The sequence below is a fragment of the Monodelphis domestica genome, chromosome 1 (genome assembly GCF_027887165.1).
Source record: "Monodelphis domestica isolate mMonDom1 chromosome 1, mMonDom1.pri, whole genome shotgun sequence".
Lineage (NCBI taxonomy): Eukaryota > Metazoa > Chordata > Mammalia > Didelphimorphia > Didelphidae > Monodelphis > Monodelphis domestica.
The window spans coordinates 561,113,112-561,133,138 of NC_077227.1; the positions used below are offsets into that span (position 1 = coordinate 561,113,112).

The following is a 20,027-nucleotide window of genomic DNA, read 5'->3' on the forward strand; positions in this document are numbered from 1 at the left end:
TATGTGCCAGGCACTGTGCTAAATGCTGAGGATACAAAAAGAGGCAAAGTCCATGATTTCTAATGTATTTTGAATCCTGTGATCATTGAGGAAAATTAATCCTATACAATAGCAGGAAGACATAGATAAATCAAGTGAACTACTGTACAGACTCAAAACATCATGAAAATGAGTTTCATTTCTCTCAGACATTTAACATTTAATAGGATTTTTTTTGGCTATTTTTCATGTATAAAACATATTTTACTTTTAGGTGATGAAGAGCAGACAACCTGTAAGAATTACCTTCTAAGAAATGCATACACTATTTATAAGGTAAAATGAAGTATTTCAAGGTAGGAGCTACTTGTCAAGAGACATATTCAACAGGGTACAGATGTCAATACAGACTCCAGAGGTACCAAATAACTAGATCTCAGTACAGGGAAAGAATAATCACCCTATCTCCCACTTGGGTTCCAGGGGAGAACGCAGGGTCAGGGACAGACAGGGCATACACAAGGCAGAATTCTGGGGTCCTGGATGGAGTTAGGTGTAATCTAGGTTGTGGCAGGATCAGTCTTTATAGTGTACTTATGTGGGTCAAGTAGAATCAGGAATTGGTGACAGAGCTTAGAAATGGGATTGTGGTTTAAAGTTCAGGACAGGTTACTGACTTTTGCTTCAGGGGTGGAGTGGAATTCAGGGGAAATTGATATTTTCAATAACTAGTTGATATTCAAAATCCCCAAAGTGGGAGAAAGGAACTTTGGGTCATAACTGCTGTTCTATGCTAACTGACAGACTTTTTTCAAGCTTTTCTGTACTTCCTCCTCTTCTTCACCCTCCTTCTTTTATAGGTTTTTGGATGAAAGAGGCTTTCCTTTATAAGAATTTCTTTATAAGAAATAGTACATTTGACCACAATAATGCAATTATTCATTGATTACCATATATTTGATAATTATGAACATGGACAATTAATCTTTTAAAATCTCAGCTTTCTCATTTGTAAAATGCCTCCCCACCTCCCTTAAAGCCCTCATAGGCTTGTGGTGAATAAAGTATATTAGAAACATTGAAACTTTATGGAAAAGCAGATTGTGTTTTTATTGGTGAATATTTTAACAAAGAGCCGTGATATACAACAATTTTGTCCCTTGCACCAAACATTTACTCCAGCTTCAGAAATAATCTTTTAAATAATGCCCATATTCATTCTCATTCCACAATTTTTAAGCACTTACATAATAGTTGACATGGTGCATAGATTGTTGGACTTAGAGTAAGGAAGACCTGAGTCGAAATGCTGACCCAGACACCTATTAGCTACATTAGTTTGGGAAGCCACTATAACTTTCTCAGCCTCAGTTTCTCCATCTGTAATGTGGGATTAAATAAAACCTACCTCTCAGAATTTTTGTGAGGATCAAATGAGATAGAATTTGCAAATGTTAAAAGTCCAACTGAATGATCCTTGTTATTTATTGACAACAGTAGAATCTCATTATAATATGGTTCTTCCCTATATTGGAGAGTCGTCTTTCCTCATTTTGCTGTTTGGACCAGTGACTATGTCCAGGAGAACTTAAACCTATCATCTCAATAGTTTAAAATCTCAAGCCAGACCACCAGGATGGGTGGATCCTTTAAAAAGAAGCCCAGTATATTGAGAGGCAGTTTTCAGCCATTCTTCAGGTCTTCACTTTACAGTTTTGTCTTATTCTAATCAATTACAATTCCCTCCTTTTCCATTCACTCTCATTTCATACTTGACTATTTTCCAATTCTAAAAACAATAATCAAACCATTACTGGCATTGAACCTGGGAAGGGTGTGTCAATCTACTTTGTTGTAACTTTCTAAAACAAAGGCAGGAGGCACACTGGGTATAGCACTTGGCCTGAAATCAGCATTCAAATCCATATTCAGCCATTTAAGGTGTTTGTGGCTCTTTTTTTAAAGATATTAAATTTAATTGTTTTTCCCCAATGACATATAAAAAGTTTCTAAAATTTTTCAAAGAGCATTAAATCTTGGATTTTCTCCCTTTCTCCTCCCCCCCCCCTGCAAGCCTTATTACTTACTATAATGTTGGTGTGTACTAAATCATCTTTTTTTTTGATTCATTCAGAATTAGATAAATTTATATGTAGTCTAATCTAATTTGTATACCCTTAAAAAAACCAGATAGAGAAAAATAACATCCACCTGGATAAAGTGTACACTAGTGTTGTATAACTTCAGTTTAAAAAAAAAATAGTTGTACTGAATATATTCACATCACAAACAGATTATATAGGGCTGTCCCAAAAATCAAAGTGCAATTTTAAAATTGCACTAAGACTTTTGGGACAGTGCATATTAGTGCATGTAACATGAATGTACTTTCCTTTGCCTCATTCCACTCTCTCCCTTCCTTTTTAATGTGTGTATTATATCTTGCAATATAAATTTAAACCTTTTAAGAATTGCAGAGGTTTTAGGGAAAAAAATCTTTCAGTAAACAATAGCTTTCAATAAATACTGACCACCATTGGTTAAAATTGATAAGGATGTATAGTATTATACTATGCCAGACACTGAACAATTGATACAGAAGAACATAAAGATCAATAAATTCTCATTAATTTGATCTTTGCTAAATCAGAAATCTTGACAGGTCTGGGATGAAGTTTGTAAACTAAGACAATTAAAGCTAGTGATGTTTTCAAGATTATCTAACTTCTAATCTGTGTTCCTATCTTGTTATAATAATATGATCTCATCCAGACACATTTTTACAGATGAAGAAACTAAAGGCTAACAGAAATTAAATCTTATGCCCAAGGTCACCCTAGGGAGTGGGATTTAAATGTCCTGTTCGGATACCATTCAGCCACAGATTTATCTGCCTCCCCCTTTGCCTTATGCAAAATTATAGGCTAAATAGGATCTGTTGAAAAGGTAATAAACAAGGTCTGAAGAGGATAAGCTATTCAAAATAGAAGGGACACATATTTGAAAACAACTGATAAGTTACATAAAGTTTGTATGTGCTTGACACTGTGATTTCACAAGGTCATAGATAAAGAGCTAGAAGGCCATCTAATCCAGGATCCTTGTTTTTTAATAGAAAAATAAGAGGCCCAGGGAGGTTATGATTTATCCAATGTAAGCAGGTATTATGTATCAGAGCTAGGACTTAAACCCAGGACCTTATACTACAAAGTCAATGTTCTTAAAGACAGGTCTCTTTGAAGAAGAAACTCTCTCTAGGAGAGGTAAGGGAATTATCATTTATTAAACCTTTATGTTGTACAGAACCTTGTGAAGTAGATACTATTATGATGCCCATTTTATAGTTGAGGAAGCTGAGGCAGCTTGAAGTTAGGTGACTTGCCTAGGATCATACAGCAGAAAGTATTTGATATAGTATATGAACTCAAATCTTCCTGACTCAATTTATTCTTTTCAATAAAAATAACTTATTTTGACAAAGTGCATTTTTATTTGTTTGAGATTTTAAAAATGAACAAATGTTGGGAAAATAAAAAAACTCTAATAGTGTATAATATTACTCATTATATTGTCATTATTCTTTGTGGTCTACTACTTAACATTCAAAATTCTGTTGCTGGAAGCACTGTGGTCATTATTGCTAAAGAGGCTTTTATTCTAATTGCATTTTCATTTAAGATTTTATTTCCTATGCCTTCTCATTGTCCACTTTGAGTATCTATACTATTACAAAATTTTCCACAGCATATAGAGGATTTTCTTTTCTTTTCCACCTAAATACTTGATTTTTACAATATTAGATTAATTAAACAAAGAAGCAATAATCCATCAGTAAACAACTATATGATTCACCACTAAACATGAAAATAGGATTTTAAAAATTAATAGGTCTACACTGTGTGACGCTGGCCAATTCTCTTAAAATCTGTCTAAGGGCTCCCTGTAAAATAGAGATAAGAGTAACATCTACCTTACAGTGTTTTTCTGAATATTAAATGCAGTAACATTTATAATATAGTTTGCAGACCTTAAAGTGCATTTATTAATGGTATATATGTACATACATATGTATGTAGTTCTTTATTTATCAATTTATTTATTCTTATTATACCTGAAAGACCAAAGATTTTTTTTTTTCCAAAGCGCTCTTCTTTTTTTCAGCCTATATAAACTAAGGGAAGAAATAGAAGATGTGATTCCTTCTCCCTTTTATTTTTAGAAATTAATGAAGGACAAAAATTACCAACAAAAGACATCTGAAGAACCTATTTTCAAGGGAATATATAAATAAATTATCTCATAACATATAGAACATTAGAACTAGAATGAAAATGAAAGATCTATATACTAACTAGTTCAATTAATATTAACTATAATGATAGTATTGTATTGAATTTTAGATTGTAGTCATGACTGTGACTCTATGCAGTCATTTTCTCTTGGACACTCCAGAAAATCACCTTGCATTTTCTTGGCATATATTTTATTTTTATTGCTATATATAAACATGTTAACATTTTGTCTATACAATGTGAGTTCCTGGAGGATAAAGTATGTTTCGTGTGTTTTTATATCCCTAGCACCCTGTATAGTGACAGGTACAGTTCTAGTATTTTATAAATTCTTATTGATAAATATATTTACATCTTAGAGAATTCATTATCCAGCCTCTCATGGAGCACTTCAGTGGCAGGGAGATCCCTCTCTCTAATACGTTCCATTATAGGGCAGCTCTAATCATGAGGACTTGTTTTATATAACTCTTATGTATTTATATAAGTGATCACCTCCATTACTCGCATTCTCTCTTAAAATTTTTTTGATTTTCCTTTGTTTTTATTTCTGTCTGTCAAGCCTATTTTTCCTACCTTTCTAATTTTCTTTGACCTTATTTCATGACATGTACCCTTCCATATTGACTTCCTAGCTGTTTTCCTAACAAGACACTTCATCTCTCATCTCTAGGCATCTTCTCTGTCTGTCTCATGTGCCTAGGGCAGTGTACATCCTTACTCTGATCTTGACCACCCTGACTTCCTTTAAATCCTGAGTAAAATGCCATATTCTACAGGAAACCTTCCTTTTTAAAAAATATTTTCTTTTTAATCCATATATAGTTTGCTTTTTATATGTATTTTTTATATATTGCCTTTCCCATTAGATTATAAGCTCCTTCAGGGCAGAGACTACTTATTTGTGTATCTCTAACTCTTAACACTATGACTGGAACATAGTAGGAGTTTATTAAATATTTATTGATTGATTGTAATTCCAAGTACCTAGCCTATGACGCCTCGCCTATAGTAGAAACCTAAAGCATAATGAATAAATTCAATCCTCTTATTCTAAATCGGATATTCTTTCTATTTCTAGTGCACCTTGTGGCTACTACTACATACTTTGATCTTTGTCTTTTCAACTTACATTATCCCCAGAGATGACAACCGTATGACCTCAGGGCCAGAGGTGTATGTAGAGAGAACAGTTTGCCTTACCTGAAAATGTAATATTGAAGCCTTCATAAGAAATGGAGAAATCGGATATAAAGCGAAGCTGTGCAGTGAAGTTTCCAAATAGACCAGCTTTAATTGTGTGGGGTAGCACAGAACCAGTAAGCCTTGCAACAGGCTCTGTGAAGCTTCCATCTTCTGTAATCAGCAGGTAATCATGAGAGCTTTCCAGATGAAAAGTGTGAAAAATCATTTGAACACCTTTATGGACCAAAGGGGGAAAAAAATGGAAAAAAGTCAAAGAACAAAGAGGACATTTATTCCACTGGCTTGTAGCGTGCTGCTTCTCTAAGTGTGCGCCCATACAAAGGCGAGTTCATCTATGCTCCTTGTCTGTACAAGTAGTTTGCCCCCATCAGAATAAAAGCTCATTGAGAGTAGGGAAATTTTCATTTTTGTTTTATTTCCCAGAAGATTTGTACCCTTTTTGTCACATAGTAAGAAATTAATAAGTAGTAGTAGCAACTAAGGAGCAGTGACTAGAATGCTAGACCTGGAGTCAGTAAGACTCTTCTTCCAGAGTTCAAATGTGGTCCCAGATACTTACCTTAATCTTGTTTGCCTCAGTTTCCTAGTTGTCCAAACTTTTTTTTAATTTTACTTAATAATTTATTTGTTCTTCTTAATCATTTTCTTGATATTCTTTCCTTTATTTAAAAATACCACCACTATTAGAAAAGATTGCCCTTTTCCCTATAATTCCCGCAAAATTGGTCTTGTATAGATGTATCATTTTGTGAGGAGTGGACTATGTGATGCCCTCAGAATATGTTCTCCAAAAGCCCCTGGCCAAGCATTGTGCTAGTTTCAAACATACTGGGAAGTTCTAACTGCAACCCCCTGCTTCTGTTAAGCTATGCCCCTGATTATATTCTAATATGATCTAAGTGTCAAATTGTGGTTATGCTCTCTGCTAACTGGGTCAAAAGTTCCTATGCCAAGCTATAGGTGTTAAAACTATGGTTGTCCTATTTTCTGATTGGGTAAAACTTTAGCTTGTAAGTTTTGGCTCTCCAGTTTCTGGGGGCATCCAGGGAGAGGAGGTGGAGAAGTGGGGGTTTGAGGTTAAAGCCAATAAAAGGCTAAATTCAACTAGAAGTGGGACATTTGCCTTAAGATTAGGAATGCTGCCCTCTTTCATGAAAGAGAAATAAACTCTCTCTTTTCTGCTCATCACTTCTGACTCCAAACTTTCATTGTGAAAAGGGGACCTCTGTGAGGGGTGATCTCCATCCCTGTTCCATACAATTTCATGATACGTTTAATAAAAATAAGGCAACCCATTGACAAAAGTGTATGCTTGGTTCAATATCTATAGTTAACCACTTCTCTATTAAGGAGAGGAAGGTGTGTTTAATATATAGAAAAAAATTCTAGCTGGTAGATTGAATAAACATTAATTTGGAAGTTTTCACAAACAGGGAAATTCACCGGAGAACCCTTTAAAACATATTAACAAACAACAGACAACATCCCCTGCTTTTTAAGCCTTCAGAACCAAAGCTGTCAGGTTGTAACAATGAGAAATTAAATTGGCTTCTTATTAGCTGATTCATTAACATAATACAGGAATTTTGAAAGAAAAACATCAGTGTGTTACTATCCTGAGATTATTCCTATTCCCAATATAGTCAAACTAATCAAACATTTATTAAACACTTACTCAAAAGAAGGCATTTTGTAAGGTGCTGACAGATACAAAGACAATTTTAAAAAGGAAAAAAAATCCTGTTTCTTCATTATTTTTCTCCCCTTCTCAATGTCTTTCATGCTAGTCATGATCAATATCTATGCCAGTGATGTGTGTAGCACTGCTTCTGCTCATAGAGTAAACAAACATTTCAAAGTATCCTTTTTATGGTGGAAAAAATAACACTGCCATTGATCTTTGTCAAATATTCTCCCTTCCGATTTTGAATGGATAATTTCAAAAACTGTTGGCATTATTTTCTTCATCTGAAAGAATTATGTTCTAATGAATAATTCCTCTGGCTGCTATAGTAACTTCGGGAATTCAGAAGTGAAATATTACTTTAGGATGTAAAAGTAAATTTTAAGTTCAGGGATGAGGGAAAAGGCAACACATATTTGTTGTTGATTGATTGTGAGAAAAAATCCACAGTTCAAAAGTTAAGCTTATCTATAGGAGTCAAGAAGTCTGGGAGGATGTTTGAAAAATGGAAAATAGCAGTGGCTCCTCAGAAAAGTTCATTTTTCAAGAAGCCAAAATCATGTCACCAGGCCTTAGGAAGACCAACAAACTAATACAATTTTGAGTATTTCTGTATGTGAGAACATTGAAATTCCCAGGAGGAATAGGGGAGAGATAGAAGTCAAAAGAGGAAACAGGTGTCTTTTTTTGATTTGCACTCAAGAAAATCTAAGGATGTACCCTTTTGGAAACTTCTCCTTGGGGCCTCAAAGTTTAAGTTCATATTACTGAATGCATATCTTTCTTTAAAAGATCTGATTTTAAATGTTACATATGAGTACATGAATGTACTTTTTCTATAATAAAGTAAAATTATATTTTAATTTCTCATATGTATGCATGAGTTTTAGAATACAAGAAATTAGTAGAAAAAATTAGTGTTTCATCTTTATATCTTTACTTCAACATTTCTGTATAGATTTCATTCTCTTTGAGAATCTATTCATCCTTAAATATGCACCAACTATAGCATGATAAAACAATGAGGATCCTTTGACAGCTATTAACATTTTTGAGCAAAATCAAGAGGATTTTAAAGCTATTCCTCTATGATCATTCTGTGATGACAAGATTATTAGTTGACAACTCAAATATTTACTAGGATTTTTTTTAGTAACACTGAAAGTAATGCATTAGATCTTCTTAAATATTATTTAGTTCTGTTAAATGTAGATATTGAATTATTCTTTAATTAATGATTGACACTATTTCTTTTCTATCCCCTTTCTATATTCTTCCCTATTATAGGGAGTTAAATTTCTTTTTTTTTTCAGTCTCACATTCATTTTCACAAATCTTTACTCTTTTGCAACTTTAGAATAAAACAATGGATCCATTCTTTTTTTGGGCACAGATCATTTAAATAATCTATTTTACCTATCTGTATCTTCATAAGTTGTGACAAATACACATATTTGATACTAAGCCATCAAGAAAAGCTATTAGCATTGAGTGAAATATATTTACTAGAGGAAATTAAATGAAATCCTCCTTATTTAAGAGATTAACAAATGATTTATTTTTACAGCATATTTTCATCTTGTATACCATTTTATTCATTTATTTATAATTCATTATTTCATTCTTACCCTTTCCATGAGACACTTCTATAGTCCAAGTACAATTTAAAGAATTTGGATAGAAATCTGGAAACCCTGGAGAAAGGACAGTTCCACTTTTCCCATGAATGTAGCCTCCACAGAGAGCTAAATAGAAGAAAGTGAAAATGTCAGTCAATTGGAATTTTATGGATACTTACAGAATATAGGACTTTAAGAATGTTTTCTAGCTTGTCAGATTGTCAAAAAAAAATAGCCATCCAATATCACATTAGGGCCAAAAGAGGATAGATCAATTTTACTCATGCTTGGTTTTTATACTACAGACCAAAGCATATAAGAATGCACTTACACATTACAATGCAAGAACACAAACAGAGAAAAAGTTGTAAATTTGAGCCTGAATTAAAATCCATACATGTCTATGCAAATTATACTGGTCAGACTGTGGTTTCTAGAGTAGTTGGTTTCTGTGGTAACCCCCTCAGCCAGAAAGAAATGACCTATAATAAAATATGTCATGTGGAATATGGGTTGATAAAAAGGCTAATTTTAGAAGAGAAGAATACAATTGCGACAGACCTAAATTCTATTACAAATGAATTTATTTGAGCATTACAACTTAAAGATGCTAATACACATCTAACAGACAAATAACTTGTAATATTTTTAAATACTTGAAATTTTCCAAATTCCCCAAACAGAAAATAATTGAATATCTCTCAGTTTCATAGACATTTCTCTTTTAAATAAAATTATTAAACAAAATCACAAGGAAGAAATGTTAGAGAATTCATGTTAAAAACACATAAATATAATATAGTAATAGAATTATTGCTCAGTAAATTTCTCATTCATATCTGAGTCTTCATGACTCCATTTGGGGTTTTCTTGGCAAAGGTACTGGAATGGTTTGCAATATTCTTTGTCAGTTCATTTTGCAGATGAGTGAAACAGGATTAAGTAACGACGAGGGTCACACTATAAGTATTTGAAGCTAGATTTGAACTCAGATCTTCCTGACTCAAAGCCAGGTACTCTATCCAGTCTGCCACCTACCTTCCTGGTATAATAGAATTGTTAAGTTTAGTGTAGAGAAAAAAAATGCAACCTCCTAGAAAACAGGGAAGGGGTAGTTAGGAAGTGCCAAAGCACTCCACTATCTTTACCAAGAAAATCTCAAATTGGGTCAAGAAAAGTCAGACATGTCTCAAACAACTAAACAACAACAAGAGGCCAAGAAGTATTTAACTTTTATCATTGTATACCCAGAAATTGCCATAGTTCCTGAAACGTATAGTAGTGGCTTCATAAATGTTTGTTGATTGATGACAATGTTTTCTTCTGGTTCTGATCCTTACCTATATGACCGGTCTCTTTTGTTGGATCATTATCCAGATTCTCTACTATTGGTGAGTATCTTCCAGGGATTTGTCCTGAGCTCTCTTTTCTTTTCCCTCTATACTATTTCATCTGATTTTCTAGTCATCTGCCATGGATTCATTTATTAATTTAATTCAGAAAAATTTCAAATATATTTATTTAGTCCTATACTCTTTCCTGACCTCTAGTCTTGCCTCTCCAGTTTCATACTATAATTTTAAACTTGACATATTCAAATTAAACTTATTATCATTCTTTCCCAAATTCTTCCTCTCCTTCCCAATTTTCCTACTATCACTGAGAGCATCATCAATCTTCACATCATCCATACTCACAATCTACATGTCTCCCCAACGTCCTCCCTCAAATCTTACTCTACTCCATTCTATCCTCCATTCAGTTATCAAAGTGCTCTTCCTAGAGCATAGATATGATATTGTTACCCCTAAATCTAAATTCTAACCATTCCCTATTTCCATCACAATGAAATATAAAGTCTCCTATTTGGCTTTTGAAGCCCTTCATAACTTCTCTCTTTCTTGTCTTTCTATTCATACACCTTAGTGACATACACATACCCTATAGACCTCCTGGCTGTTCCTTGCACGCTAATTCTGTATATTTCATTGGCTGACCTACATGCTTGAAACGCACTCTCTCTCCTTCCTCCCTCCTCATTTTCACCTCTGTCTTCCCTAGCTTCTTTTGCATCTCAACTAAAATCCTACCTTCTTCAAGAAGCATTTCCAGTTCTTAATGCTAATGCCCTCTCTATGTTGATTATCTTCAATGTCCCTTTATATCTTGTTGGCACATAATTATTGCAAATTATCTTCTCCATTCGGTAGTGAGCTTCTTGAGAATAAGGGCTGGTTTTACTCTTTTTTTTTTTTGATCTGTGTTAGCAAGATAGATTGTGCTCCAATAGATTCTTATTGATTTGACTTGACTTGATTAAGTAAAAAAGAGTGTTGGTCAGGGATTCTGAAGATTTGAGTTCTCGTATTGACTGTGTGGCTTTTTTTTGTGTGGCTTTGTTCAAGACATTTAACCTCTGTTGGTGTCAGTTTCTTCGTCTATAAAATGAATATTTACTAGTTAATCACTACAGTTCTATTCTTTTACAATTTTGGAAAGAGGGAAAAAAAAGTCCAAGATCCCATGATTTAATGAGGGTATACGTTTAGATGTCTTTTTTCGAGTATAGAGAAATGAATTATTACTGAAAGAGATGCCATCTGGAAGATTTTCATGTGATTTTCAACAGTGTGCATTACATTTAGTAATCAGCATATCCAGGGCCATCACAAGTATTATTTAAATAAGATTTAGTTAATCCATGCATGAAATTATATAGTTATTCTCAATAAAGCTTATTAACCTACTCTAGGTTAACAAAAATATGATTAAAAACAAGTCTTTGGAATATCAAACAAAAGCAGTTACATAAAATTCATCAAAACACAAAATTTCTATATTTCTATATAATTCAAAATTTCTATATAATCCTAAACACTCATCAGTATCACCTCTTGCAATTTTTCTACCTTCAAATATTAGCAACTATGTATTTACTTCTAGAATGATCAAAATTAATATAAAATCTAAAATTAGTTGCTATCTTAGTCTGATAACTTTTAATCTACTCAGAATGAGACTCATGAAAATTGGTTTTTTAAAATAAGTTATGTAAGTCTCTACTGAAGGATTAATATAAAGAAAGGAAAGATATTCTAGAAGATCATTCAAGAAAGAAAACTAGAAACTAGTTAATCACTAAGGTTATTCAATACTTAGACACACCATAGATTTGTCTAAAGTAAAATATTAGTTTAGATGTGACAGATTTATTTTTGGAAAGTTATTAATTAATATTATTTTTTAAGTGTGTATATTTTATCATCACTTAATGTGGTCTTTCCACACAGCAATACATATTTTAGGAATTAGTATAGGGTTTGATCTAATTGATGCAGAGGAAGTAACAATGTTTCACATTAGGCAAAATAGGTGTAATAAAGGTATACTAAATTTCCAAAATAAAATCAGACCAAGAGTCATATTAGCCTCTCTAGGCAAATGACCATGTTATAAAACTACCAAGTCAAAGCAACAGGGAAATAGAGATTCCAGTCTACTCTGCTGATTTTTATTTGTGGTGACTTGACCAAGGTAACTCAAAGTTCTTCAGTCTGTCTCCATGTAGTTTAACTTGGGTTTGAAAGATTAAATGACTTGCTTAGTGTCATGCTAAGTGTCAGAGGCAGGATTTGAAACCAAGTCTTTCCTATTTCAAGTCCTGTACTCTGTCACAATGGGCTGCCCCTTCGTTTGGATGCCAAGTCCATAAGGAGATCTTAGTGAGTTATATAGTCAAGGTCATTATTGAATCATTTGTTTACAGTCAGATTTTTTACAAACTCTTAGAAGTTGACTCTAGTAGATAGATTAAAAGTATGGAACACCTAATATATGTCTAAGATTATGATGGCTGTCACCAACATATAAAGAAATAAAATGTCATATTTACCTAAAAAGTATTTCTAGGAAGATAATAATAATATACTATATATTAAATGGTAAATAACTCATTCCTAAACATTATGGCCCCAGCTCTAAGGTCAAGATATATTCATAGATCTCAGATCATAGATTTGGAGCTGGAAGGGATTTTTTTTAGACCATCTAGGCCAAATCTCTCATTTAATAGCTGAGGAATCTAATGCCAAGGGAGATTAATTGATTTGACTAAGATCACACAGGTAATAGTAGCAGAGTTAGGATTTGAACCCAAGACCTTTGACTCAAAAGGCAAAATACTTTCCACTGCACCATACAGAAAGAAAAACCAAGAAGAGTTATTGAAGTGGTATAATTAATACTATTAACCTTGCCTGACAGGATCACCTATGTATTACATCTGCAGATTTAGGATGGACTATTCAAAATAAAGGTTTCAGAATGGCATATATTTGCTTTTTCAGGTCATTATAAAAATATACTAAATGGTGACATAATGTGATGACTCTCAGATGTTACCCAAGTTAAAAGTGCTTTTTCCTTTTTTTCTCTTAGCACCTCCTCTAAATTACCATCAGAATAAATTGAGTTTTCCTTCTTCACAATTCTTTAAGAAAAGGCTAAGATCAAAATAACTGTGACTTTCTGCCTCAGCAGGTGTTTTGTCTGTGCATTCCCAATGAAAAGGTGAAAAGGGGGAGAGAACTGAATGTCTCAGAGAAGCAATCTTTATAATACATTCATGACTGGAGAGGAAGACTTGTTATTTCCACAGCTATTAAAAGGCTGTTTCCATTTTAGGTTGTTTTAGGAGTAAAAAATGTTCCATGTAAACTCCAAAATAACAAAGAAAACCAGAAGGATTCCATTGATGGCAAATGTTTTGGAGAAAATCTGCCATATTAGCAATTTCATTGATTGTAAAGTTTTGAGATTTAATCATGTGATAAAGAAGATTAAGATCAGATTTCATGTAAATTAAGTCAGAAAAGTCCATGTCATTAACATGTGTGAAGTTATACTTTTGTGATATTAATCACTTGAGATGAAAAGAAATAGTATGTATTTTTTATTTAAAAATTTTGGGACCCTAAATGTGATTCATTGGTATAACAAACTCCCTAGAAGGAAATTTCATAGTCTTAAAAGAACTTCCTGAAGAACTAAGAGGTTAAGTAACTGGCCCATTGTCGAATAGCCAGCATTTGTCAAGGGAGGACCATGAACCCAGGCCTTCATTTTTCTCTTGGTATTTTAACATTTATCTATAAATAATATTATATTTGTATTTATGTGTGAATATTGTTTTTCAATGGAATGTAAGCCCTTTGAGGGTAGAGATTACTTCACTTTTGAACTTATGTTCTCAGGGCCTAACAGAGTATCTGGAATATATTAGGATGTTAACAGATGTTTCTGGATTGGCAAATAAAATGCCAACCGCTTTTATCCATCAGCATGTAGATCAAGAAGTCACTTAATCATGATAGGCTATTCTCTCTGTCACCCTCTATATATCCAAAAGGAAAGTGAAGGATTCACTTAGTCATTTGCCTACTGTGCCTACTAACATTTACAGGAGTTAGCTTTCAAAGTTATAGATGTTGATGTTTTAAAACAATTCAATGTTTGGCCTGCAAGAGAAAAAAATAACCGGATGAATACCTCAATTAATGTTTGTAGAATTACTGATGACATTTTACATTCTTTATAATTTACTTAGATGACCTGGGTCTTTTATAGCCATAGCCTTAGGGATTCTTTTTATTTTATTTTTAACTTCAAGTTTTAGTACCCTACAGAAACTGAGAAATCAATCCCTTTCTACCCCTAAATTAGCTCAATATCTTTTCACAACTTCTATGGTATTACACAGATGCTTTATTTCCTCACTTGCCCAAGGTCACATAGGTAAGGGAGCTAAGACTATGTCTTATAAGTTCTTATGCCTATTGTGGTATAGGAAATCTCAATTTAAAAAGTACATCTTAACATTTTGCAGTGTGAATAGCTATTAAGGGAAAACACATAAGGCAAGTGTATATACATAAGCAAAAATTTTTGTTCAAGTACTCAATGACCAAATGCATCCAGACTTAGCATAGCAGAGTGGATGGATAGAGCAATAGCCTTAAGCCATGACTAGAGGTGCTCAAGCTTTGCCTCTGAAACATACTGGCTATATGATCATGGACAAGCCACTTAATTGCTTAGTGGTCTAACTAGAATATAAGAGAAGGTACTAACATGCATTAGGAGAGGGAGTTTCTTCAAATGAGAGTTTCTTATGCTAGTATAATAACAGGTTCAAGCCCATTCTAGTCCCTATCCCTATTCTTTCAGAGAATTCTATTGATTAAATTATTTTCTTTCTCTACATCGTCATTATATTGTCAAGCTTTACCTACCATCACAACTTGGCAATGCATGATTCCACTGATGGTTCCTTTCACATACAAGTGGCTCCTCATCACTTAAGGTATATCCTGGATCACAGTTAAAAGTCACTGTAGACCTGATGCCAAAATTATTACCGTGGCGATGACCATTCACGGGGATCCCTGGATCAAGACAGGAATCTGATTCCAGAGTTACACCTATAATGAACAAAAAATGAATTGAAGACAGACTGGGGAAGAGCAAGCTAACTTTCTGATATGAAGAGTGAAATGCTCTGCCCCATAGAAAATATATGTAAAATCTCTTCCTACTCTAGAAAAACTGTTAACCCAATCTCCTGTTCATAAAACGTCATTTGCCAAGAAACCCTATGGTTTTACTGGATAAATCTCATCAACTCTTGCAACATCCCAGCAAGGTACATCACTGTGAAATATATGACAGATTGTTAAAGAAATAGTGGAAGTCTGATGAAAGTTACTTATAAGTAACAGGCTAAAGCAGAATGATAATTTTTGTGAGGCCATGAATTCAATGGTATTTTAAGAACATGGTATTGCTAAAATGAAATTGTATACTATGAAAGCATATTTTAACTCCATAGATTTTCATAAAGAATCATAGGATCATGGATTTAGAATAGGAAGGGACCTTAAAATCATTATTTCTACACCCTTCATACTCAGAAATTGTATTTTTCTCCTTAATGTCTTTATCATGTGGCATTTGCCAATAGCATTCAGTTAACTATGTTCTGATGCCTCATATTCCATTTAATCAAATAATCAATAAATATTAATTAAGCACCTATTATGTGCCAGGACCTATAGTAAGTGCTGGAGGCATTGTTTTAAAAACTAAACCAAAGGAAAGGTAGATGGGTTAATGGATAGAGTACCAGGGATGCTTTTCTGTCCTGGAACTGTTACTAGTACCAATTGTAAGAAAGAAGGTAAAGGTTTTTTTAAAAAAGTTATCAGTGACTTTACAAAGCCAGCATTCACAAAATGCATACCCTTGAAAAAATTATATTTCTTATATTCAACTCTGAGTCAAGGACTACATTATTCATTTTAGAGAACATGAAATCATAAAGAGGTTTTTTTTTTGGTCCAAGATTTTATTGTTTTCATTATGAAGCTTATTTTCTTTATCTTGTTGTCCTTTCCATTTCCCTTTATGAGAAAATATGTCAGAAAGAAGATAGGAGAAAGAAGAAAGAAAGTTGAAAATAATCAAAATATTTATAAAATAAGTAAATAATGTTTATAATTCATTCATTGAGCATTTATTAAGGACCTACTTATATATAAGATAACATACAAAGTACAGGAGAAACAAAAAAAGAAGGTAAGGAAGGATTTTTAAAAAATGATAAATGAGTTTTGTCAACTCTACCTAAAAGGTACAAAGATAGATTCCACAGAATAAACTTGGAAATGTATCACCTTATAGTAATATATCCCATAAATCTAGCTGATAAATAAGAATTACTTCTTTACTTTCAATAAATTTTAACTGGTTCAATATTTCCTCCATTTATAGATGATGGGTTTTCTTTTTAAATGTCTAAGAAGGGGTCAATGAGCCTTACAAGAGTTCTAAATGGATTCATTTCACACACACAGATATGGTTAAGAATGCAGATTCTAAAGTTTAAGATCTCAGGTCTAACATTCTCAGAAAGTGGGGATACTAGCCTAAAGCATGATTGCAACTTCCAAGGCTTTTCTTTCATCTGTTTATGGGCACAGGAAGTATACTTAAAGAAGGTAAGGGAATAAATAGGATTTGTGAGTGTACAGATGTGAAGATATAACAATTGGAGCTACCTTTCCCTCTTCTCTCAATATATACACAAAGAAAAAAATACAGTGAAAGTCATAAATATACTTCAAATTAATAAACACATATTAACTATTTCATTATGTGCCAGGCACTGAACTAAGGTCTGGGAATAAAAATTCAAAGATTGAAACAAATTAATAAATTTGCATTCTATCAGTAGAAATATTTCGGTTCATGTCCTGTAAGCAAATGATGCCATCACACATAAACTTTTACAATAGTCATCAAGAAATAAAAATTTAAGAACTAGGCAGCATATTTGCATATGTATATACATAAACATATAGGAATATTTGTACATATCACATATATCACACCCAGGGAGTCCTGTCTCCTGTTCTTAAGACTGTAATGGGGTATCAGCTGGATAGCTTATTGGATTGAGAGCCAGAACTTCAAACAGGAATGATTAAAAAAAATCTTTAAATTTTCTGCAAAGAAGATTTAGAAAATATGTCCTAAATTCATACAGTTTATATCATCCAACTCCTCTTAGGGATTTACTGATGAATTAATTTATTACCAAGAACAATGGGATTGCCTCGTTTGCAATGCTACACACCTAAATATAAAGGCAATTTAAATATATTTGTGTGAGAATAGATGGGAGTTACTAATTACTGAGCAAATCACAGATTGTTTGTAATTTCTGTTGAGCCGAAAGACAGGACAATTAAAAAAAAACAGATTCAGTATTATTATAGCCTGTCAAAATATTTTCAGATCTTGATTCTGTTATTCAGTATGTTCACTATTCCTTTCAGCTTGTTTTTAAATCATCTGTAAATCTGATAAGTATGCCTTAACAACTTTATCCAATTTGTTGACAAAAATTTTAAGTAAGGCACAGTCACTCTACAACAATCTACAGCAATCCATGATCTTTAGAGCTCCTGAAGTGCCTCAGCAACTCCATCTGCTGGTTCTTTTGGTGCTCAATGATTTATTTCATTATCTGGATTTAGGATCTTGAATTCATTGAGTGTAATTCTTGAGACTCCTGGAATTTATTGGTTTTCTTTGGAATATATCACACTTGATTAACTAATATAACAGATTAAATCAAAGTAAATGCTTAATAGAGGACAATTGCATTCAAATATCCACTCATGTTATGTTTTGTGGTTGGTACAATGCTAGGCTACTGACTTTAAAACACTATAAAAATGATAGGCATTAAAATTTTTCTATAGATTCCATTCATTATCATGTAATGGCCAGGTCTTATCTAATCCCATTCTCACTATCTGGAAGCACTACTTATAGGTAAATTAGAACAGGAAAAATGCTAGTTCTGCCATCTTTCTTTCCCTTCACCTATTTCCTACTAGAAGCACAACCTCTTCTATCTGTGCCTCATTTTCTCCAGTATACTGACAAAATAAAATATCTCCAAAGCTGGTGTATCTCTATTTCCCTCCTATACAATCATCTAATACCCAATCAAAATCCTGGGAACTTTTGTTTATAAAGTCACTCCCTTTGTTTCCTCAATGAATTTGGTATCTAGTCTACAATTTTTCTCTCCTCCATAATTCCTGTCCTCATATGTGAGGACTCCGACATATGGACTGTCTTTCCCACAAAATCCCTACTTAGTTCCTCAACCTCACTAATGTGATTTACATCTCTACCCAATCACAGCCACATATAAAAATGGTAATGTTTTTGATCTTGCCATTACTCTCAAATGTAACAACTCTTTGTTAAAAAATTTTGAAATACTCCCATCCAACCATAACCTGCTGACTTTTTACTTCTCACTCCGATTTCCCTTATATAACTCTATTCTTCATCCAAACTGTGACCCCCAAAATCTGGTCCTCTGCATTCTCTTTAAGACCATCTTCCTTGCACTATTTTTTATCCCATCCCAATTTTGAACTCTTCATCAACCAGTTCAACTTTACACTGTTCTCTTCTCTTAAATCATTATCCGAATTATATCACTGATTACTCACAGCCAAACCTCAACTTTGCATCATAGTTTCCTGAATGAGGATGGAGGATATCAGGCAACTCTTCTGACTGTGTCCACCACAAATTTATGTTACACATCCTAAACTGGAACTTTACTAATGCTAGGTAATCCTAGTCTACCTCCCTTATTAACTCTCCACAGGAGCTCTTCCAAAATTTGTCATCTTTCTTTAAATCTCTCCTGGATCCCCCTCTTTCCACTCTCTTAGTTGAGAATTCTGCCTCATATTTAAAAAAAATATTGAGGCCTTCTTCTTCTTCTTCTTTCTCATCTCCTTCACTCAGATGTCCTCCATTATACTCTCCTCTTTCACACATGTCTCCCATGATGAACAGACTTACTCATTACAAAGACCAATTCCCTTTACTATTTTAGGCAAAACCCCTCCATTCCATAACCTCCAATAATCTCCATATTTTCATTTATTTCATTCTTTCCTGTCTTCTGGTTCATTCCTTATTACTTATTCATATGTCCATGTTGTTCTCATCCTGAAAAAAATCCTCACTTGAGGATTCAATCTTCTTCCATCTCTGCTAATTATCATCCCATATCTCTTCTGCTCTTTGTAGCAAAACTCCTCAAAAAAGCTCATCTATGACAGGTGTTTCATCTTTCTGTCTTCTCATTCTTGTACAACCTCTGACAATATGATTTCCAATACTATCATGCCATGGAAACTATTCTATCCAAAATTACTATGTTCTTATACCAACAAAATTATATATATTCCGGACTCCTAACTCTCTCTCACCCTCCCACTACAAACCCCTCATCTAATCTTTTGCCAAGGGTTGTTGGGTTTCACTTTTCTCAGACATTTCCCCCTTCTCTCCTCTGATACTTCTACCATTCTAGGGCAGGCCCTTCTCACTTCATACCTAGAGACGATTGTAATAATCTGAAAGTAAGTCTTTCTACCTCAAATAATTTAAACTCCATTCAGTCGCCAAAGTGATTTCCCTAAAGTGTAGGTCTGATGAATCATCTCATGTCAACCCAAGCCCCCAAACTCCAGGAGATTCCTATTGTATCCAGGATTAAATACAAATGGTCTGTTTGGCATTTCATAACTTAACTCCCTTCTTCCTTTCTGGTATTTTTTAAAATCTTTTCCTCTTACCCTTCTTTTCAAT

The 20,027-nt window shown here is 33.4% G+C and overlaps 1 protein-coding gene across 2 annotated transcripts in view; it reads right to left on the reverse strand.

Annotated features, from left to right (window-relative positions):
* The window catches only part of CSMD1 (CUB and Sushi multiple domains 1), a 2,624,761-nt gene that overhangs the window by 587,128 nt on the left and 2,017,606 nt on the right, over positions 1 to 20,027 (reverse strand). For both annotated transcript variants that reach the window (XM_056823354.1, XM_007476228.3), the window contains exons 18-20: positions 15,071 to 15,259; positions 8,790 to 8,906; positions 5,475 to 5,690 (exon numbers count right to left, since the gene is read on the reverse strand). In XM_056823354.1, coding sequence (XP_056679332.1) covers positions 5,475 to 5,690; positions 8,790 to 8,906; positions 15,071 to 15,259 — 522 coding nt within the window. The remainder of the gene's footprint in view (positions 1 to 5,474; positions 5,691 to 8,789; positions 8,907 to 15,070; positions 15,260 to 20,027) is intronic.